This window comes from Arvicanthis niloticus, chromosome 6, assembly GCF_011762505.2.
Source record: "Arvicanthis niloticus isolate mArvNil1 chromosome 6, mArvNil1.pat.X, whole genome shotgun sequence".
Classification (NCBI taxonomy): Eukaryota; Metazoa; Chordata; class Mammalia; order Rodentia; family Muridae; genus Arvicanthis; species Arvicanthis niloticus.
The window spans coordinates 54262775-54289089 of NC_047663.1; the positions used below are offsets into that span (position 1 = coordinate 54262775).

The 26315-nt window shown below is 46.0% G+C and overlaps 1 protein-coding gene across 5 annotated transcripts in view; it reads right to left on the minus strand.

Annotated features, from left to right (window-relative positions):
• The window catches only part of Gas7 (growth arrest specific 7), a 231955-nt gene that overhangs the window by 143637 nt on the left and 62003 nt on the right, over positions 1-26315 (minus strand). The window contains exon 1 of one of the 5 annotated variants that reach the window (XM_076936592.1): positions 16337-16347. The exons of 2 other annotated variants lie outside the window; for them this stretch is intronic. Coding sequence is in view for 1 of the 3 variants with exons in the window: in XM_034506543.2 (XP_034362434.1) it covers positions 15737-15754 (18 nt within the window). In the remaining 2 variants the exon portion in view is untranslated. Of the gene's footprint in view, positions 1-15736; positions 15872-16336; positions 16348-26315 lie in introns of those variants that run through there. 2 more of the 5 variants (XM_076936591.1, XM_034506543.2) reach the window with 2 other exon arrangements.

The window sequence follows — 26315 nt, forward strand, 5'->3', positions numbered from 1 at the left end:
CAGCACCCACATAGTAGAAAGAGAACCAGCTCCCACAAGGTGTCCTCTGACCATGGCAAACTCCACCTGCCTCATGCCACCCTCTCCCTGCCTCCACACACAGAAATAAATAAATGAATAAATGCAAAACAAATTAAAATGAAAGAGTGGGAGGGAGAAAAGGGGAGGGAGAATGAGAGAGAGAGAGAGAAAGAGAGAGAGAGAGAGAGAGAGAGAGAGAGAGAGAGAGAGAGAGAGAGAGAGAGATCAGATCAGGGCAGCAGAAGCTATGGTAGGGAAGATGATCCCAGAGCTGCAGCATGGTAGTCTCAAACTTTCTAAGTTCCTGAACATTCCCCAGTTTTCAGAGCATCTGTGCTGGGCCTCAGCAGATACTTCTGCTTCTCAATAGTTACTTGATAGGGAAAAAGAAGACATTCTGCTGTGCATAGGAGCAAAACCATCAGAAAAGTCAAGCAAGGCGACACTCCATTGTTCATGTGCACAGCAAAGCCATCCCAGGCTCCGCAGGGCAACTCAGGACACACTCACAAGAGCACCCCCACGGCTTCAGTTGAACATGCAGCCATCGCCACATTGGGAATCATTATTGAGATGTGGACCAGGATGATTTTCAGTTAACACTATCTAAACAGTACAAAAACAGCTCCTACTGGGATATGGTGTGTTCTCTGTCTTACTTAACTCAGCCACTATGAGCCAAGCTTGTAAGTTCCTGGAACATGGGAGATAAGTCTTCTGAGTGTCTCTGCTGCCTAGGGGACATGCCATAACCCCAGAAGACAGACTTGCATCCTGGAGATAGTCTACAAGGGGCAAGGAGCCAGAAAGGGAGGGAAGGAGGAGAGGAATGGAGGGGAGGAAAGAAGAGAGGGAGGAGAAAAACGAGTAGAGAGGAGAGGGAGAGGTGGAGGAGGGAGTGAGGGAGGGAGCACGTTTGGTTGTGTCCTGAGTGCTCCCAGCAGCCTGCAGCCTTCTTCATTATAAAGCACCCGTCCATGAGCCTTAAATCTCAGAACATAGCCAGTGCCTGACCACTAAGCTTTGAAATAAAGACTGCACAGCTCCTTGGGGAGCTTTAACATTTCCGACCTGTTGATCACAGAGAAAGGAAAGCAACACTAAATTCTAAGGCCCTTTAGAGTTCCCACAGGTCTACAAGAACTCTACCATACCCACCCAACCCCACCACCACCACCAAAAAAAACCAACCAACCAACCAAACAAACAAAAAAAAAACGAAGAGGGAAAGTCATTATTCTTGGAGATCCCGAGGGTGGGGAAGGAGGGAAGGAGGCCTGCATTGTGTGCTGGGAACAGCAAGGAGGGCCTCTGGGACCCCTCCCTTCACTCTGACCAGCCTTGGTACTCCCACCTTCAGGGTGCTATGGGGGTGCTATTCACAACTTCTGTAAGATGTGGCTATCAGTATCTCTTATCAGTATCAGTGTCCCAGCTCTCAATGACTGGGGCCAGAATATTCTAGATCAGCTTCTCAGATGGGGCCCAGTTGCTACCACACAGTGAGATAGCTTGGGGATGCAAATCAAGCCCAAACATGTAATTCATTTATATTTCACATACATCACATCACACATCCTGAAGGGAAATTTATATACTATTTCCAATGATTTCGTGCACTACACAAAGTTTCACAAAGTGGAATTTTCCTTTTGTGGTGTCACATAGGTTTAAAAAGTTGCAGATGTTGGGGCATTTTTTATTTACTTTTTATTTTTTATTTTTGGTTGTCAGATGAGGGGTGTTCTCCCTGTAAAAGAAGGACTGGTCTTGTGTTGCTTTTACAAATATAGAGATAAATAAAAGGGAGAGTCAGCACCTTGCTGGCTCCTGGTAGCACCAATGAGATAGGCTGGGGTAGACTTAGAAAGATGGGTTCAAGACTGCAGACCACCTGTTGCCAGGTAACCATTCGTGGCTCCAAAATTCCCATTATTTGGTATCCATGCTAAGAAAATAAGAGGTTCAGGAGGGAACCCAATGTACCTCCATGAACTGAGGTTTTTATTAAGCATCTGCAGGCCTAGGCTTGAAGGCAGCTAAGCGAGGCACTGACGTTGGGGCATACTTTTACAAGACCCAGTCCTGTAATCTGAATGGTCTCAAGGTAAATCCTCTCATGGCCTGGTGTCTTTATTAGTAAAAAAATAAATCATCTTTAATTACACAGGGCATGCTGCCACACCAGGCTATTTCTGGTCTGGTGCTTTCCATGTGGGAAGGGAAGGGAAGGGATGTGACCTTGCAGGCTGGAAAGTTGGGGGCAGGTTACTCTCACTGAGCCACAGACTATTAGAATTAGAGGTGAGCAAGCATCCTATGCTGACATTCCCTGAATCCAGCCACTTCGAGTTCAGAGCTAGATGAAATAACAGGAAAAAAAGAAAGGTGGGAAGAAAAAAAAAGAGGGAGAAGACAAGGAGGGGGAGGGAGGGAGGAAAGAATAGAGGAAGGAAGAGAGGGAGAGAGTAGAGGGACAGAGAAGAGGAGGGAAGAGAGAAGAGAAGGCCTTCTTAGGTGGGGATCTCTTCTTCTTCTATCCTGTCTTCTAATACAAGAGGCAAGGCCAGAATTGGGAAGGCACTTTACAGAAAGTGAAAACGAGAGAGCCCCAAGCTTGGCTGTCTGGTGCACACAGTCCTAAAGACAAATGAAGCCACCTGCTCAGGAATACAACTCTTCCTATCCTAACATCAGAAGAGAAAAAAAGAAAGAAAGAAAGAAAGAAAGAAAGAAAGAAAGAAAGAAAGAAAGAAAGAGAGGGAGAGAAAGAGAGAAAGAGAGAAAGAGAGAGAGAGAGAAAGAAAGAAAGAAAGAAAGAAAGAATCAAAGAAAGTGGGAGGCAGGGGGAGGCAGGGAGGGAGGGACACACACACACACACACACACCTGGGACATTGTATGAGTAACCAGCCCCTTGTCTGTCACAACAGGGGCCTAATGGGTAGTGTCGATGTTAATAAATGAGGTAAAAACATGCAACTGTTTTATTTGACGTCCTGTAGGCTACCTACAGCTAGAACTGAAATAAACTCAGGCATGTGGCTACAAGGCGGGGAGTGGACCTCGAGGGTGGAACTGGCGCTCTGAGCCCATAGCGCGATTTGTTTTGTGTTGTAGCCATGTGTGTGGGATTCCTTTTGCTGACAATAAAAATAGAGGCCTTTAGGTTTACAGCATGGAAAATGAAGGGCCAGCTCATTGGTCCACAATGCAAACAGGAAGAAGAGAGCCTTTGGCTGGGATAACTAGGATCTTCCTGCTTAAACATACAGAAGAAACTCTCATGAACAAGAGTTATTAAAAATAATAAGTACACCTGATTGAGAGCCCGCTGACTGCACAGCATCACAGATGAGATTTGCTGACCCCTAAAGTCAGATGAGAGGAGGAAGGTTCCTCACACACGACTCCCCTGGACAACACCACAATGAGCTGACTTTCTGGAGGATTCTAGTTGTCATGGAATGCAAATCTACTTTCAAACTCAGTCACGCTTGCTCTACCTGCACCCAACACAGGGCTCCCAGGGCCTAATGAGGACAAGAAACATCCGGTTATACAACCACACAGACAGCCACTGGCCCTCTGGGACAGGCATTTACTAAAGGCATCAGACCACTGTGTTTATCTCAAATCCTGTCAGCACTCCCAGTGTTTAGACAAGGATGTAGAAGACCCAGAGGTGATTAGGTCAGTGTGCCAAAATAATACCATAGCAACCTCAGGACACAGGTCTGAATTCCAACCCTGCCTAGATTAGCACACATCAGTACGAACCTAGGAACACCTGGACAAGCGAAAAAGCACTTAGAAAAAAAAAAAAAAAAGAGTTCAACCTTCAACTCTCTAACACAGATTGTATCGCAAACAGGCTTTGTCTTTGACTTTCGCCTGTTCCGACAACAGACTGTACAGAGACCGGATAATTTATACAGAATAGAGTTAGCTCACAGTTCTAGAGATGAAGAAGTCCAAACTTGGGAAACCACATGGGGTGAGGGCCTCGTGGTAGGAAGAGTGGGAGGGCAAATGTGTGCATGTCACAGAGACAACACCTAAGGGGCAGCCTCAGTTTAAAAAAAAAAAAAAAAAAAAAAAAAAAACCTGTTCCTGTAGAAGCTAATCATCAAGTCTTTTGTGAAGGGCATTAATCTGTTCATGAGGGCTCTGTCCCTCAGGTGAAAACCCTCTCTCTGAGCCCCACTTCCTAACACTGAACTTGAGTGAAACATTCAAGACAGGCAGGCTTCCTTACCTCAGGGCTTCTCAGAAGTGGCAATGTGACAGATCCCAACCCCAAGGCCCCTCACCTCTTCTACCTGTTTGTGGAGGTCCATAGGATAGGAGACTCTCCCTGTCACCTACAGTGAGTATCAGGACCCTGATGGCTGTCTTTGTTTTCATGGTGGTCCCTTCTCCCATTCCTCCTCTACCTACCAGCCACACTGATTTAGCCACACTGATTTTCCTAAGACCATTTGAGAGGTGTGTTCATATACAGTAAGTCAGGTTGTTAAAGACTGTGAGAAAAAAAACGTGGCTGGTTATTGGTGATAGGACTTCTTCCTAAGGGAATGAAAATATTTTCTTTTGGAATTATCTGGAGGTGATAGTTACACATAGTGTTGTGAATCGGAAGTGTAAGTCATAAGACGGTTAATTTTGTATTACGTGAATTTACATCAATTGAGAAAACTAAAATATCATGTGACACCCTGACTCTAGCTTCTCCAATGGACTCACTCTCTCCTCGGCACAAAATTCCATGTCTATGGGGTCCCGAGAGGCTTCAATAGGGGAACAGATGAAAGAGCGAGAGTCGAGAAATTGGGGCAGGCAAGATGGTGCAGTGGGTAAAGGTTCTTGCCACTAAGTCTGATGACTTGAATTTTATTTCTCAAACCTGCACAATGGAAAGAATCAGCACCTACAAGTTGTCATCAGCCCTCTGTGAGTGCATAGTGGGCACATGCACATGTGTACACGCTAAATAGATGACTGGTTAAAGGGAGAGGTGCAGGGATCCAGGCCCTGTAACTCCATCATTAGTTTCTCCCTGCATATTCACTGTTCAACTGATGTTATCTTTTTCCATCTCCACTACAGTCTTCCTTGTGTGAGCTTCACACCTCACACTGGAGTCTGTGATATTTGGCCACTTCATTAAAAGAGTATGTGGATTCATTCCTCACAGAAAGACTACAATTGAGGAAGATTATACACACCACTGTATAATGTGGGAAAACATCATTGACCTGTGGACTGAGTGATGGGCACCAGGACCCATTAAACAGCCAGTGGTAGGTAATTCTGCTCTCTATCTCGTCTTCAAGAAAGAGAAATGGACCTAGACAGGGGACAAGAAGCCAGAGCCCAGGGCTGGGGGTCCACCAACTGCCACCTTAAGGCAATGACCCCAAGATCCACAGCTCATAGTACTCAAGTGCTCAGCCAGCTCTTGAAGGTGCTGAGCTAACACCCAGAGCCTTAGCTGCTTACCAAGGACCTGGTTCACAGCTGCCATCTCTTGAATGTACAGCTGGGTCTTGTTCCTGAAGGACCAGCTGCCTGATACTAAACTAACAACATTTACCCAAGAAGCTTGTAATATCAGTGTTCCAGAACCCTCCTCTAGTCTCCTATCTCTGCCCTGAAGTAAGCCAAGAAAAGCTTTCTGGATCTTTAAAGTGGGGATGCTAAATACCTGACAACCTAGCAAAGGGCCATGGTTCATGTTGTAGCTGTCATTGTTCTCTCCCTGGAGCTTTGGTTTCTGTCAACAGAGTTTCACATAACCACTCAGCTACACATGCCCCTCCAAGATCATCCAGCACCCGTGTGTGGCCAGAGGCAGAAGAATCTAACCTCACACAGGAGTGAAGAGCAGGGCAGCAAGCAAAGTCACAGGCTACTTCTCTCTGACTGTGGGACTTCACATGCCAGGCCCCTGCCCCCACCATCTCTTCAGTTATTGAGGAAGAGAATAAGGCTTTCTCTTTAGACAATATGATCACAACTTCCACAAAATGCCCATATTTGGTACAATCATTTGGGGAAGGGGTTTGGGGATGGCAGTGATAAGTAGCCCGGGCTGACCTTGAACTTCTGACTTTCTTGTTTCTAGGATTACAAGGGGTGCATTACTTTGCCTGGTTCTGGTATAATAATTATAATCATCATAAAACCGTCAGAGTACCTAGCCTTGATCCAACCCCTCTATGACCCTAGAACTGTTCTAAAAAACACTTCTTTGTTTTTCTTTACAGTTTGAGCCACTTATGAGCCTATTCCTTGGACACAGGACTCCTTAATGTTGCATGTTTTAAGCTTTATAATAACGATACAGGGATAAACATGTGTGTTCTGAGTTTTGCTTCTCTGTCTAAAATACTCTGTAAGATGGATCTGCACACACCTCTGGATGCTCATTTTCCATATTTTCCTTTACTGAAAAAGCTCTTGTAGTGTGCACAGAAGACAATTTATTTCTTCACTGGGTTGCTCCTGGATGGCTAGGTTGTTTCCATTTTGCTATGACTCCGAGCAGTGTGGCTATAGGGATTGTTTAAGCCAGGTTTACGGAGGTAGACCGTATATAAATAAATGAAAACATCCTCTGAATGAGCAGTCCCTTGATGCTGGCAAATGGAGCTGGGTTTGCTCCTGTCTTTGACACTGACCATGTGCTCCAGCTTCTCTTCTGCACAGACTATTCCCAATCCCTTCACCCGCAGGAGGAAGGATTTAGCCAAGCGCCTCCACCCTCTGCCTGGTCCACCTCACCTTCACCCTCTTCTATTCATCACACTGTCCTGGAGGCGCCATCTCAGACCTGGTCCCTTGAAGTGTCTCAGATATCTATCTGCTTCCTCGGTGGATTCCTTGTGATTTGCCACAAGTCACTACAAAGGCCCCAGGGTCTCAAAAACGATATTGACCCTCATTGTCATAGGCCATTGTCAGTTCAAATTTCACATGTCTCAATGCAAATTCTTTTTCCCAGCCATCACTTGCCATGTGCATGCATGTATGTATGTACATGTAAATACATACACACTCCTTCCATATAGGCCCTAAAAGCCTAAACCAATGCTCAGCTTTTATTTTGTCTTATCAACTTCCCTATCATCAACACTTCCCAACTCTCTCCATTCAACTGTCAGAATCTCTCTAAGTTCCCACCCACTAGTCCCTCTGTCTCCACACACCCTCTGCTGTTCATTAGGAGGCTCGCCTCTTTAACCTACAATAAGTCCTGCAAAGCAAGCTAACCACCCTGGTCCTTCATGAGATGTGACATGCTGCTGCACCAATGGTTAACCTATGGCACTCCCCTGCTTAGCTCCCAGCATCCTTCTTATGGAAATGGCACCCTTAACTAGAACCCATCAGCCAGATCATTGGCATAACCACCCCTCCAAGTATGGGGATCGGTTCCCAACAGTGCCCATCAATAGGACATAATTCAGGAATGAGCTTATTGGCTGCTGGCCTCTGATAGGAAGGATGTCAGTTTGGAGTTGCTAGTCCCTGTCAGCCTAGAGCTGCCTCAAGTTGGTGGGAGGCCGGAGGGGGAGAGAGAAGCCCATTTTTACATTCTTAGGATCCATGAGTCCTATAGCCATGTTATCTGTGGACTGGACGGTGTAGTCCAAAACATTTTCACTCCACTTACACCATGCTGGGTGTTCTGCAACAGAAGAATCCACTTCACCTCCCTTCCTTCCCTTATTCTGTCACCCCAGCTCTACTCCTCACTCAGACAGAAGGCCATTTTCTAAATGAAGAGCAAGAGCAGGATGTGGGTTCCCAACTACAAGGCCCTGGGTTCCATGCCCAGCGCAAGCTGAGGAAAGCATGAGGCTTTCAGGGAGTTTCCAAATGCTCCTTGGATATCTCTGTGCTGTTGCTCCTCCTGGTCTCAGGGCCTGGGCTGCCTTCTCTCTCTGGTCTCTGGGATTGCTACTCTTCTTTCTGGACCAATACCTTTTGCTCTATGATGTTTCTACTATTCCCCCAATTTTTGATCCCCTAAAACATTCCAGACCCCCCCCCACTCTGGTTAGCTACCCCTCAGTAAAGCTGCAAGTTACAACGGCAGACCACGTCGCTGATGGTCGTCTCTGTAGACTACTCAGAGCATCTGTGTATTACTGTGTAACACTGTGTATTACTGTCTATTCCTTTACTTCTTTGTTGTCATAAACCACTTACCAAAACCAACTTCGGGGGATTTAGCTCAGCTTATTGTTTAGAGTCCATCATTGGGGAAAGTCAGAACAAAAACCTATGGCAAGGACCTGGAGGCAGGAACTGAAGCAGAGACTGTGGGAAAACACTGTCTACTGACTCGTTTTTTCATGGCTCACTTATCTTGCTTTTTTTTTTTTTTTTTAAATACAACCCCAGGACCAGTTGTCTAGGTTTGGCACAGCCCAACTAGGTCAAGCCCTTCCATATTGACCATTAATCCAGAAGACACTACAGATTTACCTACAGGCCAATTTGATGGATGCATTTTCTTGACTGAGGTGCCCTCTTATCAGATGACTAAAACTTGTGTCAAGTTGTCAAAAACAACCAACCAACATGGCCATCACAGGAAGTCACCCAATAAGCACTTTTCTAAAGACCACTTACTTCAGTTTTAGACTGGCCTCTCTCACTGTGTTGCCCTGGCTAATGTAGAATGGTAGGTCTAAGAGACACTATCTCAGTCTTGACTTGAGGAACTGAAAATGGGAGGAAGGTGGGACATCAGAGGCAACCGTCCCCTCTTCTTAGTCACTTGGGGCCTTGTCAGGCACAGGTCTCACACATTCACCCTCTCAGACAGAGAAGGAGGAGCAACTTGGAGGATGCAATACCCACAGTTCAACTCCAAAAACCAGGGCAAGCAGAACAGACTTGACGTGTGGCATCAGCCAGGTGGGGCTCTGATGAGCACCTGAGCAAGTGTTCACTTTAGGCTGCCTGTATGCCTTGAAGACAACCCACTCTTGTCTCATTCTCCCTCCTCCCCACTCCATGCCCCAGCTCCCTTTCAGAAGGATCTGTCTTTCAGAAGTTTACCAGCCCATGGTCTCAGAACTCTCAGAGCTGAAGTGGCCCTATGGCTTCACTTGAATCTTCAGACAAGCATACCAGGGCATCCCTGGCAGTTCCTGACCATAAGCCAAGGGTGGAAGGAAATTAAATATACATTGGGACCCCTTTGGCCTAAGTAGATTCAGGGTGCCACCAAACTCTTGGGCTCTTGGCTGTGCTCATTCACTTCATGCTGTCCCTTTCCTTCTTTCTTCTTCCAAGTGAAATCCTGCCTCTTGTTTCTGTTGTTGTTTGGCTGCTTGTTTGGTTGATCATTTGTTGGGTTGACCAATCAGTTGGCTTTTTGAGACAGACCCTCTCTGTGTAGTCCAGGCTGGACTCAAACTCACCTCACAACCTACAACTTGAAGTCCTCTGGCATCATCCTGAAGAACTCTTGTGGTAGCTTCCTCAACTCAGATGAAATGATATAGCTAACCCCACAAAGGTGTGGTTGCCTTTGTCCTCATTCTGTGACTTCTGCCTAGAAATTTCCTCTACAGTCACCCCAGAGAATTAGCCTCCCACAAGAAAGTGAAGTGATGAGGAGGACTAGGGTGGTCCAGGTACCAAGCAGAAAGGAGTCTTCCTTTGCTAATACTAAACCAGAGCTTCTCATCCCAATGGCTGAGGTGGCAGAGAAAGGTTGTACCTTAGGCATAACAGTAGGGAAGAGGATCTGGTCAGGGCTTTGGAAGCTGGGCACAGCCCCAGCACCAGACACTGTCTTCTCAATATGATGACTAAAATCCTGAACCAAGAGGCAGAGTGGGGGCCACAGGCATGGGAGCAAGGAATGCCTGCCTGATGCTCACTTTAACCAGTTCCAGGACCTTCTCTAAGTCCCGTCTTCTCATTTTGTGAAACAGCTAGCAGGATTGTGTGAATCATCAGAATGTGCAGAGAGCCGAGACACACCCATCTAGCCTCTCTCTTGGCCACACCCTTGCTTACAAAATACAGCTGGGCCCACTGGCCCCATGCAGATCTGGAGTACATACATGCTGGAGTACATTCCTAGGGATCTCAAGAAAGGGTTCCATATGGCCCTCCTGGGCTCCCAGCATAAGTGCTGAAGCAAGCAGCTTCAGCTGAAAACACTCCACGTAGGCAGGGACTTGCAAACCTTTCTACTAGCCAGTATAAAGCTTAAAGATAGTCACAGTATTAAGAGATGCGGAGGAAGTGTCTTTCGAGTGCTCTGTGGTAGCAGAGGCAGAGGTCAGCTTCCTATATTTGCACTGGAATTTCTAAAGGTAAGGAGTGAAGTGTGGTTTTTAAGACCCTCTATGCAATTAACAGAGATAAGCAGCACAATAGGAAAGCGCTTCATGCCAGGTGGAGCAGAGCCAGTCAGAACAATGCTAACACATCTATAGGCAGGGCCCTCCATGTAAAAGGAAGCGGAATCTCCATCACTTTGCAAGATTAGTCACCCTGGCTCACCACTTTAGTGTACCAGTCCCTAGTGCCCTCTGCAAATTCCATCTTCCCAAAGTTACACTCTTGCCAACCTAATGCTTCCTCAAACAGTAAATTAAATCACTTCCAAATGCAGAGGGACTAAGTCAGCCTCCATTTCCCACCAGAAGGTATATAATGGGTAGAGTAAAGAACCAGGTTTCTCTTCTCTCCTGCTGAATCCCAAAAATGCTGTAGCTCTTTTGTGTAGCTTCTTAGTACCAACTGCCTCATTCTGTCTCTCTCCCTCTATCCAGGAATGGAAAGAGAGGCTGGAAATGAAAGAGCTGAAATCTATCTCGTCCCTTCCGTATGGAGAGTTCTAAAGACATAGGAAAGGGAAATGGGAACTTTGGGTTTAAAAAAAAAAAAAAGACTTGGTGGATTTATTCATACTCAACAGGGAGTTGAAATGAGCAATGACTATGGTTCCTTTCAACCATAATTGATTTCATTCATATGTCTAGCTCAACTGCTATTATCCGACTTAGCACAGATGCTCAAAGCCCATTGCTTTCTACTCAAAAGAATGGTCAATACCTGCCTGCCTGGGTTTCCTTGGCATCTTTCTCCCTTCTTAATGTCTTTGTATGGATGTGAGTTCAAGTACTGTCCCACACAGTTAAAGACTGTCTCCTACTGGTCAACTTGCAGCTTCTGCCTCCATATCTCAAGACTTCTCCATGTACTTCTGCTCTGCTAACCACACCTCTCCCCCTCTCTGCCTGAGGGCCAGATGGATCTCTCATATCTTACTCCACTAAGTGCTGAAAATCAAGGATTTCATCCCTACCGTGTCTCAAGATTTACCATAGTCCTTTCTCTGGAATCAATGGACTCTAATTCTTTTCCATGGTTGTTACCCACGGTCTTTTTCTCATTTTGTGAGAGGAGGAGGGGGCTGATCTCCCCTCCCAATCACACCACCTCGAACCTCATTTGAAAGTTGATGAGTGCTTTTCCTGTTTCCTTTCTGAAAAAAAAAATTGCTGTCACTTTTGACATCATTTTGAAGAGGCTACTAAGCTAGAAAAATGGAGCTGGTACCAAGGAAGGCAAAGCCAAGCTGAAGAGATGGCGCAGTGGGCAAAACACCTGTTGTGCAAGCATGGTAAACAGAATTTGGAGCCCAAGAATCCATGTAAGCTCAGAGCAGGCTCATGGGCACCTGCAATCCCAGCACTAGGGAGGAAGAGACAGGGGGTCCCACAAGAAACTGGCTACCTACAGTATCCAAATGGTGGAGCTCTGAGTTCAGCAAGAGACCTTGCCTCAAAAATTCAAGCGGAGGGAGGATACCTGAGAAAGATGCCCAATGTGGACCTCCAAACTCCAGAGATATATGTGTAAACGTGTGCATTTGCACACATACACTCACACACATGTGAAATGCATGTACACATGTAGTCTACCATACACATACACTCAAGAAAAAAAAGAAAAAAGAAAGAAAGCTTGGAGATGAAAACTTTTCTTCTCCTGTTCGTTATTTATTATTACACAACAAATAGGCCCAAAATGTGGTCCTTTAAAATAATAATTGTTTTGCATAACTTTCTGGGCACTGGTTCCCTGGGTCCAATTTTTTAAGACCTTGAGCTTCATTCAGACTCTCTCGCAGGCCCCATGTGAGAACTCTGCTCTCAAGCACAGTCATTGACCTCTCACAGAACTGAGCATTGGAGGGACCTGGTTCCCTGCCACACAAGCATCTCACGGCGTGGTACATAGTGTCCCTCAGGATCAGTTTGCAGAGAGCAAGGCAGTGGAAAGAGCAAGTTCAATGTCACGGTCATCCTGTGGCCTACTCTCACGTGATATCCCATCACTTCTGTAGCTAGAAAGGAGTCACCAAGTACAAGGGGATGGAATTAGACAGAAGAATGAACACCAGGAACCATGTTTTTCTAGGGGACATCTGTGAGGTCATGTGACACAACTCCATGAGCATCAAAGCCTCCAGACACAAACCTGCTGGCTTTTCATTTATGAGAGCCAATTAAACACTCTACCTCATACTTTTTTTTTTTTTTTTTTTTTTTTTTTTGCTTTTGCTGCTGAGCTAAGTGCCAGCAGATGTACCACACCTCCTGTGCACTGTCACACTGACTCTCCCAGATTCCTCCTCACATTTCCTAAAAGAATGCTTTACTTTTGACCTTTATGATGTCATGAGTTTTGACAAGTGGATGAGCCTGTTGTCTAAGTTGGGCTCTCAGTTTTTTCAGTCCTTTTGCTCTTGATCCAGTTGGATGGCTTAAGTTGCCTCAAACTGCTGATGGCCTATGTTGAAACTTTCTAGGAAGACCAATACTGTCAGAAGCAACTGAGCAACCACCTTCCTTCATGGAGTGCTTACACAGGGTAGACCAGATGTCCCAAGGATACAATTTTGGGTACAATGAGGTCATCTTAAAGTTTGTAAAGGTCACACTGCTCTTGCCAAGTGGCATGGCATTTCTTTTGTTGGACCATGAAAGATTAAGCAACTTAAATGGCCTTCAAATGTTCATTTTGAGTGACTCAAATTGTTTATACAGACCAGAGCTCACACATCACTGGGCAACCCTGCCTCCACCTCATCTTTGCTACCTCCTCCCATGGTCATTCCATTGACCTGGTATTTTGCACAGGTGCTTATCATACTTAAGTTAATATCAGAATGACCAGGGGAGCTTTTAAAAAGTAGGGCACCACCCACACTAAATTAGTTCAGAATCTTAATTACCATTGAAATATCCAGGCTCTGGGTTTTATTTTTTTGCTATTGTTCTGTTTCAGCTGTATTTTTATTTAAGCTCCCCAGCTATGTCTGAGAAGAGACACGCTGTGACTATAAGGCCACAATCTCAAATAAACAGCATTTCTACTCATTCTACATGTCAATGAAATGGGCAAGTTCTGAGGTAAATCGTGAATTCCAGCTTGGAAATGGTGTGGCTTCCTAAGCTTCCCATTGGTGAAGTACTGTGGAACCTTGTGGCTCAGAGTGGGGTCCAGAGCCCAGCAGGGTTCACATCACCTCAGGAAATGTGTCTTTTAAGCAGTCCCTCAGTGATGCATTTGCATACTGAAGTTGGAGACTAGTTCAATTAGCCCAGTTCCTTATTTCAGTCACCCAGTGGGTTTATTTTCCATATCTAAAAATAATCACATAGTTCTCTGATGGTGGCCTTGCCTCACACTTCAGTTACAAAGACAGGAGCCATCATCGGAGTGACTATTCCTCAACCACCCACGCAAATTCCACCCTACCTATATCATGCACACACACACATCCCAGGGAACAAAATGCGGTCTACCAACGAAAGCACCCTACCTGCTCTCCCCATCAGCCTACAACACCCATACTTCAAAACAGTCAGTCTACTCTTCACCACCAAGCTTCAAGATCCTGCCTTAGTCTTTGGTTTTCCAACAGCAAACATTTTCACTAAGAATATTTTGAGCCAGTCATATTCCCACTTCCTCATCTCCAAGTCTCTCCTACAGAGTCCTCGAAAACTCTCCTTTATGCCACCAATGGCCTTTAAGACCCCAAAAATCAAAGGGTACTTGTTTTTTCTATAGTCCTGGGCTAGAACTTTCTAGGATCTAAGTCTTTCTAGATCTTTCCCCTAGGCCCAGTTTTAATGGTAATAGTATCCCTGGTCTTTCTCCTCCTTTCTACAGACTTATTCTCTTTGGTGACCTGACCTTGACTCATAGTTTGATACTTTTTCAATTCCCTGATGTTCCTAAACTCCAATCTCAAGCCTTTCCCATGGTCACCTGGCTTCTTATCATCTTTACATTGATATTCAGGAGAAATCTAACAAATTCAACAAAAAAAACTTGTTCTCTTTACTTACAAAACAAAACACCTTACTATCTGTGGCACAGTTGGTAGAGGGTTCACTTATTGTGTATCAGACTTGGTGGAACACACCTGTAATTCCAGCACTTGGGAGGTAGAGAAAGAAGTATCAGAAGTTCAAGGTCATCCTCAAACACATAGAACCCACACAAAAGCTTAGCAGTGGTAATTAGCTGTCACCCAATCTATGGGTGACCTAAGATAGGCAAATCCCTTAGTGTGGGGGTTAGCAAGTTCAGTTGAATTGGTGAGGTCCAGGTTGACAAGTGATTAAGGAAGATACCCAGTGTTGACCTTTAACCTACACAGGTCCATGAATGTGGATGCATGCGTGCAGCGCGCGCGCACGCGCGCGCGCACACACACACACACCCGGGGGGGGAGAGAGAGAGAGAGAGAGAGAGAGAGAGAGAGAGAGAGAGAGAGAATACCAGGCAGAGTGACACATGAGTATCAATGTGTATAAATCAGGAAATAATTAAGCTCAGGAATTCAAGGTCAGCCTGGGTAACATAGACCCATCACCACAAACAAACAAACAAACAAACAAGTAAGTGAATAAATCTCTCTCTCTCTCTCTCTCTCTCTCTCTCTCTCTCTCTCTCACACACACACACACACACACACACACACACACACAGAAACATTAATGAGATTATGTCAACCTTCTAAATATCTAAAGGCTTTGCACAACTCTTTTTTTTTTTTTTGTAAAAATTTCATATTATGAGACTGGAGAGATAGCTCAGCAGTTAAGATCACTAGTTCCCAGCACCACACCATGACTCAGAACCATCCTAAACTCCATTCCCAGGGAGTCCAGTGCCCTCTTCTGGCCTCCTTGGCACCAGGCATGCATGTGAAACATATACAGACAGACAGACAAAACACCCATAGACTTAATATAAAAATGATAAGTAAATCTTTACAACTTCACACCATCTAGCATCATGCACGAAGCAATGGGGAGTGACCTCATCCCTTGCCACTGTGACTTCCCTACCTACCTCTAGCTTCCCCGACGTTCTTGCCCGGTGCTGTCCAATGCAGTAGATGCAGCTCATGTGCAGCTGCTAACAGCTGTAATTAAATTGTTTCAAGCTCGAATAAAATAGAAGAATCATTTTCTCTGCCTTACTGCCCACCATGCCAATACCTTAGAGTCATGTGTGGCCAGGAGCTGCATGAGGCACCAGACAGAGAACACTCTCGTCACTACAGAAAGTTCTACCAGACCCTTCGGTTCCTGCCGTCCTCAGACGAAGCAAGTTTGATCCTGCCTCTTGTTTTTGCATTGTTCTCTCCCTACCTGAAGTGCCGTTGCCATCTCTTCTCATGGCCAGGTCCTTCCTGGCATCTAGGCAGCAGCTTAAATACCACCTCCTCAGAGAGGCCTTCCCCAGGCACTCAAGCTAAAGAAGCCATCCACCCACTTCCCAGTCCCCTGTTCACAGAACTCTCCAGATCACTCGTCACCAGCTAATGCTTTCCTTGTTTATTTGTGTCAGCCTGCTAGTTGCCTAACTCTACCACGCCACGCTGCTCCACCCCAAAGAATACTTATGAGATGAGACTGCTGGCTGATCTTACTCACCCTGCGTGCAGCTCCTCATCCCTGCACCTGCAGCGTGGACTTCCCAGCAAATTCTATCAGTGAGCATCCGTGAAGTGTTAGACCTGAGTGGTGTTCACACTGCATCTCTCACCTCACATTCCCCTTTTCACACTGTCCTTGCTAGTACCTAGTCTGGTGGCAGCTGGGAAGGCAGACCATCCCACCCTTTCACCTCAGTTCACTCTACCAACACCAGCAGATCGCTCCTGGTCATTTTCCTCTTGCCCAATCAGTTTTTCTGTCCCTAGTTCTGGTCTTGGACATCTTCTAAGTCCCCAGAGGTGACATGCTTACCTCTGGAGGCTTCTTCCTCTGCTCAGAGCCCTGGCCCTGCTTCTGTGTGTGGAAGCCACACCTCAGGCCTGGCAGGTGTGGCTCAGGTAGTAGCTTTTCTGCAGGCACAGGTCCCTCCTCAATCCTCCCCAGCAGGCACTTCCTGTCTGCAGCCTGGGGTTCACACTTCTCCACCTCCCTCTGCAGGCACACAGGTAATCTCAGATCACACCCCAGGCTGCAACAGTTCTCAGACCTTCAAAATTCTCTGAAGATCAGTCTCCTGGGGAACCAGGGAAACAACCACTCCAGAAACACAAGAAGAGATGCTCTGAGCCCTGTCTGGGACAGTTCCACATCCCTGTCCCCAAACTCCAGGTGACTTTGACACACAGCAAATTTGAGATCCACTGTTCTAAAACACCAGGCCATCCATGTGAGCAATCAAGTGCTGCCACCCCAAGTTACCAGTACACTCACCGCTTAAAACAAAATCATTCTTATACAATAATAAAGAAAAAGACCCCAGACATAGTCATTTTCTTTTCTAAGACAGGGTATTATGTAGGACAGGATGTCCCCTCAAACTCACTATATAGCCAAGAAACCCCTTGAACTTATGATCCTACCTCCGCATCCTAAGTGCTGGGATTATAGATCTGCATTTTAACACCCAGCTTAATTCACAGCTTTATAACCAGAACTTATAAAGTTACCTTATATGGCATAAGGACTATCAAGGGGTGTGTTAAGTTTGGGATTCTGAGATGGAGAGTTACATGGAATAGTTCCAGGAAGTTCTTAAATGCAAGTGAAAGAGTAATCTTAAGAGGGCCTGGGAGGCAGTACAGGGGTAGAGTGCTTGCCTAGCTCCGAGGAAGATCTGGGTTCAAACCTAAGCCCCACCACTAAACAAAAAGGTCCTTCTAACAGGAAGACAAAGCTCTGAAAGGAAAGAACACAGGAAACAGGAGGAAAGACACATGATGAGGAATCACAAACCCACAAACTGAGCGAGATAGAAAGGAAAGGAAAGGAATGGCATTTCTCAGAGACTCCCAATGAACCAGCCCAGGCCATGCCTAGATTTTTAACATTGTAAGACCCATTTCAGACTTCAGATCTTCCAAATTGTGAGTGAAGAAATGTGTTGCTTAAGCCACTAAGTTTATGGCCCTTTTACAGGAATTTACATAGCTCTTCTTTTTTCTTTAATGCTTTTATTTGTTTGTTTGTTTGGGAGGGTACACATGCCAATACGTATGTATAGTGGCAGAAGTTCAAGATTGTTTTCAGCTACATGGGAGTTTGAGGCCAGCCTGGGCTAATGAGACCCCTTTTATTATTTATTTATTTATCTATGTTATTTATTATTTTTTACTTTCCCTTTTGGGGGACAAAATCTCACTATGTAACCCTAGCTGTACTAGAACTCCCTATGTAGGTCAGGTTGGCTTTGAGTCAACAGAGATGCACTAGCCTCCAACTCCTACGTGTTGGGTTAAAGGCATGTATATTCCACCATACTTGGCCCCATTAAAAGGCTTTCGGTGACCTATTCTTATCCTTGAAAGTGTGTGCCTTGGAGCCTGGCTATATCTGACATGGCCACTGCTGGGCATAGGCAACTATTTAAATCTAAATGAATCCAAATTAAATAAAGGTAAAGACCCCAGTTCCTCAGTCCCTTTTACCACATCCCCAGTGTGACCAAGCACTTGGTAGTGAGCCAAACAGAAGGTTTCTGTTGCCACAGGAAGTTCTACTGGGCTGTGCCGGCTTAAGGCATCCCTTGGAGCATTCCAGGCTCTAGCTGTACCTCCATCCCCTTGACTAGAAAAACTTAAGAGGACAGAAATGATGACACCACACCCAAATCCACCCTGGAATTCATTCTTGAGCACGTGTCCCGAGGAATGGTGTCAAGAAGCATTTGCCAGAGTCTGACTTTTACTGAAAACCCTGGGCCCTTGGCATGTGAGAAGCTGAACACACAGGGTGGACACTATAAGCAGAGTTGTTGGGGTGGGGGTGTGCAGATGGAGATTAGACTAGGGAGGAAGTAGGAAAGATAAGAGAAGCTGCACGTAGGAGATGAAGCCTGCTGGCGTTATCACAAGTTATAAGCAGACATGCTTAAAAGGGCAACCCCTGGGGCCAGGCAGTATGTGAGACTATCCACTGGCCTTTAGAGGGATTCATCAAGTTTGCAAAAGACTACAGGATAGAGGATCCTCCAAGAGCCCCTGGGAACCAAACAGAACCCAGCCAAAACCCTTGAAAGGCAGGAATAGTGTTGGAGAAACAGGTCAAAGGAACTGAGCAGAAGGAAAGCCAAACTTTTGCAAACAGTTTTCGAAACCTGAAAATTCACTATGTTTGCAAGGCTCGGGGCGGGGGGGGGGGGGGGGGGGCCGCGTTCCTACAGATTAGGGCTACATCATTCATTATATTTGTTTTATTCTAGACAAGGGCCTTTCCAAGATACTCGGCCAGGTGTGGATGGATGGAGGGATGGATGGATGGAGGGATGGATGGAGGGATGGAGGGATGGAGGGATGGACAGGATTCTCCATAGCTGGTGCTGCAGAGTGATCAGAGTCAACTTCCTTCTCTGTCCACGAAGCAGGTAGTCAAAACATTGACCAGAAGTTGGTAGCTAAACTCCAAGACACATTCTATAATTTCAAAACTGCAGTAGCCAGGTGGGATGGTGGCACAAGCCTATTATCTCAGTGCTTGGGTAGTGGAGGCTGGAGGATCAGGAGTTCGAAGCTAGCCTCAGCTACAAAGTAACCTGGATGAGTTTACCTTGCCTAGCATGCACAAAGCCCTGGGTTTGGTTCCCTAAAGTGCAAATAACATACAGTCATCCAGGTTGTTAGAGGCAGCATCCATGTTAAGGATACAGACACCTGAGCTAAAGGAAGGGAAGAAACACAGACACTTACAAATGCCCACACACTATTTGTGGACATCCCTACAAGAGATCAGTGATTTGACTCTAGCAAGATTACTCAACAAGTAAAGGCTCTTGCCTCCAAGTCTGATGAGCGAAGTCCGATACTCAGGACCTACATGATGGGAGGAGAGAAGCTAGCCTGTCATCAGTCCACTGTCCTCCACTTGAGCACCATAGCAAGTGTGGACACCCTCCCACCCTGCCACCATGCACATGCACAAACAAAATAACTAAATGACATAATTCTAAATGTAAACAATTTAAACTGGGTGTGGCAATGCATGCCTTTAACCCCAGCACTCAGAAGACATCGACAAGCAGGTCTCTGAGGGTTCGAGGCCAGCCTGGTCTTCAGAGCAGTTTCACAGGCAGGGTTACGTAAGAATATCCTATCTCAAAAATGGATGGATAGATAGATAGATAGATAGATAGATAGATAGATAGATAGATAGATAGATAGTTTATAAAATGAAATATTTGGGCTGGTGAGGGGAGAGGAGAAGATGACTCAGTTGTTACGAGCCCTGGCTGCTGTTTCCAGCACTCACAACCATTCTAACTACAGTTCCAACAGATCTAGTGCCCTCTTGTGGCTCCCATTAATACCGCACACATTTGCTGCACTTATGTGTATGCTGACAAATACACATAAAATTACACACACTATATACTTGTGTGTGTATATATATATTTGAAATATATATATGAAGTACACACACACACACACATATATATATTTGAAGAAGGACTGCAAAGATGGCTCAACAGTGAAGAGCACTTGCTGCTCTTTCAGAGATCCAGAGTTCAGTTTTTAGCATCCATGTAAGGACAGCTCAGAACCTCCTGTAACTTCAGCTCCAGGGGATCCTAACGCTCTCTTCTGGCCTCCACGTGCACACATGTGTGTGCACACACAGCCATAAAAATTATTTAAGTAAATTTAAAATTAAAAAAATTAAAGAAACCAATAACTTGTTTGGTGTCTGGGAGGAAAGTGACAGGTAGGGACAAGAGTTGGAGGAAAAGCAACTTTCACTTGGTAGTGCTTGATTCTTTTTCAAGCATTAGATGTCAGCAAACATTACTATTCAATACACATAACATTAAGCTGGATGTAGTAGCTTGTACCTAAAGTCCTGGCACTGTAGAGCATGGACAGAGGCAGAAAGAATGTCATGAATTCAGGGCAGCCTGAACTGTATAATAAATTTCAAGTAAGCCTGGGCTACAGAGTGAGACCCTGTCACAAAACACCAAACAACAACAAAAAGTGTAAAATTAACAGAAGTATAGATAATTCCTGATTTATACTGTCTGATCTATCTTCTATCTTATCTATCTATCTATCTATCTATCTATCTATCTATCTATCTATCTTCTATCTCATCTATCTATCTATCTATCTATCTTCTATCTCATCTATCTATCATCTATCTATCTATCTTCTATCTCATCTATCTATCTATCATCTATCTATCTATCTATCTATCTCATCTATCTATCTATCTATCTATCTATCTATCTATCTATCTATCATCTATCTATCATCTATATTTACCTCTATCTCATTATCTGTTCATACAGTGTGTGTGCTGCTATCCATCCATTAGAAACTTCGTCCAGAGATTTCTCACCTTGACCTTTTCCTGGGCTGATAGCAATGTGCCCTTTGATCTCTCTCATGCTGGAGAGCAGCTGTGGGTGGTAGCTCCTTGTCCCCCACCCCCCCACACACAATTTCAGGGGGAAACAATGGAGCCTCTAGAGTAAAATGGTGTAACTCAGATGAGGGGTCTCCTGCTATATTTCCCCCCTAATGATCTTTCCAGTGTAGGGTGAGTTTCCAAGGGCTGAGTCCCATGTCAAGGGAGAAACATCAGGAGATTTCTGCATGTGTATTTACAGACCCAAGCCGTGAATGCTGTCGTCTCATTGGAAAAGCAGTAACTACACAAGACCCTGAGCCCCTAGGATGCTCTACAGGCATAGGACTTCTGTCTCTGCTTAGGATGCCACTTCCTATTACCTGTGGCCCCTCAAGACAAGTTCCCTCAGTCAATCTGGGCTGTAGCCCAGTTTGGGAAATGACCACAGAATGTTTTCCCCCAAGTTGAATGCAGCTTTGTGATCCTGACTTGTGTTTCTGACTTGGGTGCTACCACACTTCAGACAGAGCATAGCCGGCCACCCCTGAATGATCTCCTGCCATCTCCTCACAGCCGGGAAGAAAATCAAAGTGAGTCCCCATGGCTGCCATGTGATAGTCGCTATGGACACCAGGCACTAGCCTACATCAGATGGGGTTGCATCCAATTAGCCACCCCCACAACAACACCATAGCAACGAGGGTAATATTATGGTTCTTGAAAGGAAATAAAAAGACACACACACACACACACACACACACACACACACACACACACGGAGTCATGTGACACTTCTAAAGCCACAAGCCACAGAGACAGCATTTCCACACCCTCCACTGCCTGTCACTTCCTAGCACTTGGCTTCTTCAGTAGGCAGTCACAGGCTTGAAGCAATTACCTCTTCACACCCTTGCAAGATGTGTGCCCTTCAAGGGGAAGAAACTGACAGGAGAGTGGCAAGCAGCACGTGAAGGCTATATCTTTCCTGGGCTCCTGCCTTGGGAGTGAGGAGGCCAGAGGAGCTGAGCCAGCTGCAGACCAGACAGGCTTGGGGAGTGAAGTATGCTACTGTCTGTCTGTCTGTCTGTCTGTCTGACTTCATTCTCTGCCAGGCCCACACTGGGCACTTGGGTTTTGGTGGTTGTAGAAACGGCTCACATACTAATCACCAGACTTCAATGTTGGAAAACATTAACCCAAATGAAAAGGCATAAATCAAGGCCCAAACTCGGAGGAAAACAGTGCTTCTCTGAGAGCAGGAGCTTACTTAGGCTGTTGCACAAGAGCAGAGAGCTCTGTGAGTCAGCAGAGGAGCAGGCAGAGGGAGGGAGGAGGGAGGAAGAGGAACCATGTGGGAGTGGCCAGTGTACTGGAGGGCAGAGTGGTGCAAAACCACAACTGGAGGTTCACTCTTAGGCAAGAGGCTTCCTCAGCAGACTGTAGGAGGGTGCTAGGGAGTGGGGGTGGGGGGAGATTGGGGAGAAATTGGGGGGAAGGAATCACATCCCCCAACTCAGTAGATAATTCCAAACCTAGTCCTCCCAGAAGAGACAACCACTCAAAGGGCAACTGGTTTCCACTTGCATCTGCAGCTATGTCCCTGGAAGCCTGTCTTTCTTGGCTCCTCCTTGACCATGTGCTAAGAACTCAAGTGGAGGCTCACACTGTGAACACACAAGTCTTCCCTCGCATTCTAGACCATTTCCAGGACACTGTTTCATCATTTTCTTTCCTTCTCGTTCCATGGACCACATCCTCCACTCAGACTATCCTCAGGACAGACTGCTGTAGGTTCCCTGTCACTCATCCCTGGGGGGAACCCACATCACCCCCACCATCTTACTCCACTGGCAACAAGGGCTGCAAACCCTTACCTTCCACACTGTCTCTGAGTGCCTGCTATGATCATGGAGCCATGCTGCTCCTGGCTTTGGTTGTGGGGAGAAGGGGCTCCTAAGTGGATACTCAGCTGGGAGAAGACTTGAGGTGCCAGGACTTCTCAAGCCTGTAGGCTCTGGACATTACAGGCGACCTGCAAATGCAGTGGGTCCTTCTCTCCTTTAGGTCCTTATTACTCTGGTAAACCAAGGCTGGGTTCAGAGATCAGCTGGGTCCTTTAGAGTCTGACAGAGATCACTTATAAGAACTACACAGAGCAAAACATCCCTTCACCTAATCCCTGGAGAATGTAGTTCAAGACCTGCAGTGAGTGGACTCATAGATAATACTGAACTACTGTATATACCATTATCTCTCTGTATCCATAGAGGATAAAGACCAGGATCCTCCATGGCAACCACAACCTGAAGATGCTCAAATACCATACACACACATACATACACACACATACATACATACACACACATACATACACACACATACATACATACACACATACATACATATACACATACATATACACACATACACATACATACATACACACACACACACAAATTATTTAATTTTGATAATTTTGTGTGTATGGGTATTTTGCCTGCAAGTATATCTGTGTACTTTATGGGTACTGTGTCCCTGAAGGCTGGAAGAGGGTGCTGGAGTTACAGCCAGTTGTGAGTAAGCTGCCATATGGGTTCTGGAGATCAAACCCCAGGTCCTCTGCAAGAACAGTGAGTGCTTTTAACTGCTGAGCCAACATCCCAGCCTCTAGAGAGTGCCTTATGTAAAGTGGCTTAGTGTTTGTATAAAACCCACACAATCTCCTCTTGTACTTCATTTTAAAATTAACTTGTTTGCTCTGTGTGTGAGCTTGAAAACACACACACACACACACACACACACACACACACACACACACGCTCACACCCAGACCAGAGAACAACTTTCAGAGATAGTTCTCTCCTTCCACCCTGTGGCTGACTTGACAGCAGGCTCCTTTACTTGCTGAGCCATCCTGAAAACCCTTCCTGTGCATTTTAAATCATCTCTAGATTACATATGATACCTAACACCATGTAAATGCTGAGAAAGTAATTGTTATACTGTGTCATTAGGAACATTGACAAGGAAAACAGTGTTCATTACAGAGGCAATGTTTTTCGATTGTCTCTTGGGCTACACTTGCCTCAGCTTTTCCTCTGCTGGCATCAGAACCACTGGGGTGTCCAAAGCAGAAGTGTGACATGATCGGAAACATTGCTTAAAGAGAACAGACCGGGGGTGGCAGGCCCAGTGGTGCACGCCTTTACTCCCAGAGTGCATGGGGCAGAGGAAGAGAGGCAGGGAGGCAGAGAGAGGCAGAAAGAGGCAGAGAGGCAGACAGTCAGAGAGGCAGAGGGGGTAGGGGCTTACAGAGAGAGAAGGTGGAGGTGGCAGAAAGGCAGAGGCAGGTGGCTCTCTGTGAGTTCATGACCAGCCTGTTTTACATAAACAATTCCAGGCTATCCAGTGAGAGAGAGCCTGTCTCAAGAAGAAAAAGTAAGGTAAATAAAAAGAAGGGATTGGGAACAGGCGAGGCAGTTAGGAAGTGACTGCAGTAAAGCCAGAGTACATTGGCAGCCCCAGCTCTGACCAACAGTACGGAGAGGGTCTGGGGGACAGGGGTTGTTAAAATGGTAGAAATTTAAAATCAATTTTGCAGGATGAGGCTCTGACCTGTTTCTGAAATACATGTGGAGAGAAGGACAGAGGATAAAGGGAGGGAGAGAGAGAGAGGCAGGGAGGGAGGAAGGGAGGGAGGAAGAGAGGGAAGGAGGGAGAGAGAGGAGTCAAGGATTTTGAGGATTTGGACTGGAACAGTTGTGAAGACACACCTGTCATTCTCTGACCTCAGGGAGCCTAGTTTGGGGTAGGTTGTATGGGAATGCCAAGTGCACATCTGGATGCACACACATCGGATGGCTTGCAGGTCTCCAGAGCACCTGAGTTTGCTTTCTACCTCTTAGGCAACAGGAAGCACCAGATGCAGTGACCACCCAGATGAAGCCTGGGAGCCTCATCCTAGTTGCAAGACAAGACAAGGAAGACTGAATAAACAGGGATTTAGTCTGCACCCTGGATTTCCCAATCAGGCATTTTTCCACTTGTCCTAGCCTACAGGGCGGGAACCAGTGTGGAGGCAGGGCGGGAGAAAGCAGCCCAACCACAGACTCCAAAATCCTGGCTGCAAACAACTCTACTCACTCAATACCTGTCAGCCTCTCTGGCCTTCCCTGGAGGCCCTCAGAACCCTGCCAAGAGGTTCCAGAAAGCCCAGTTGTCTCTGGGCTTTCTGGGGATTGGGGTGGTCCAGCTTCAGGGCCAAGTTAAGTCCAGAGCACAATGCAGGGCCAAGTAGGGTACCTCCCAGGGAAGTGGCTCCTCCCTTCTTGCTAGAAACCAGCATAACAGCATGTTTAAGGGCCTCTCTGGGACTGATGGCACCAGCCAAGTGTTGCCTGGCCCATTTCCTCTGTGAAGCATATATCAAGTACAAGGCCCTGTTTCCAGGTACTCCTGGTCTATCAGTGTACAGGAGAGAAATGGGAACTTGCTTCTGCCCTCCAGGAACATAGGTTCCAGTAGAATGCAGGGATGCTACTCACAACACACAAGTAAGGTATAAAGAATCTTAAAGGGATGGGAAAAGTAAGGAAGGAGAAAGGAGTGGAGTGGAAGGAGGTGAGGGAGGGGAAGAGAGATCTGGGTGTGGTACCCAGAACCATAAGGTTGAGAGATGATCACAAGTTCGAGACCATCCTATGATACACAACAATAACGACAAAACCACCCCTAATAATGTTAGAAGGTGGTGATGGGTTAAGAACAGAAAAGAGGAAGAGAGAACCAGGCAAGATGGCACCTGATCCCATTCCTAGATGGCTGAGGTAACACAGCGCTGAGTTCCAGACCAGCCTGAATTGTGGAATTACAGAAAGAGGCTCTGCCTGGAGCAACAAACCTAAACAAGCAAACAGGGGTGGGGTGAGTAGACTGTTGGGTGCTCAGGTGACCTCAGGTGACCTAGGTGGGATCAACCTTAAGAGATTGAGGATGTGGTCACTTTTTTCGTGTCACTGCATGGACGTCTTCTGAGCCCTTCTGGCCTTTCCATTCACTTAGTCTTTCATGCAGTGACAAATGATTAATCAGAGCCACCAACAGTTTATTAGCGACTTCTTCTCACCAAGGTGACATCCTACTCAGAAGACAATGAATTATGGAAGGTTCATCCTAAGATTCTTACAAGCATGGCCATCACACAGAACCATGGAACACACCGAAACACAGTACCCCAGGACTAGCTGATTCTTGAGTCCTAGGTTCACACTGGCTCCCAGCCTCTCTAACACTGCCATCTGAGTTAGTCACTACCTACCCTCTTCCCAGCTACCAGATGAAACTACACTGCAGTGGTTTCTCTAGAAGAAGCTGGGGTGTCTCCTCACTCCTT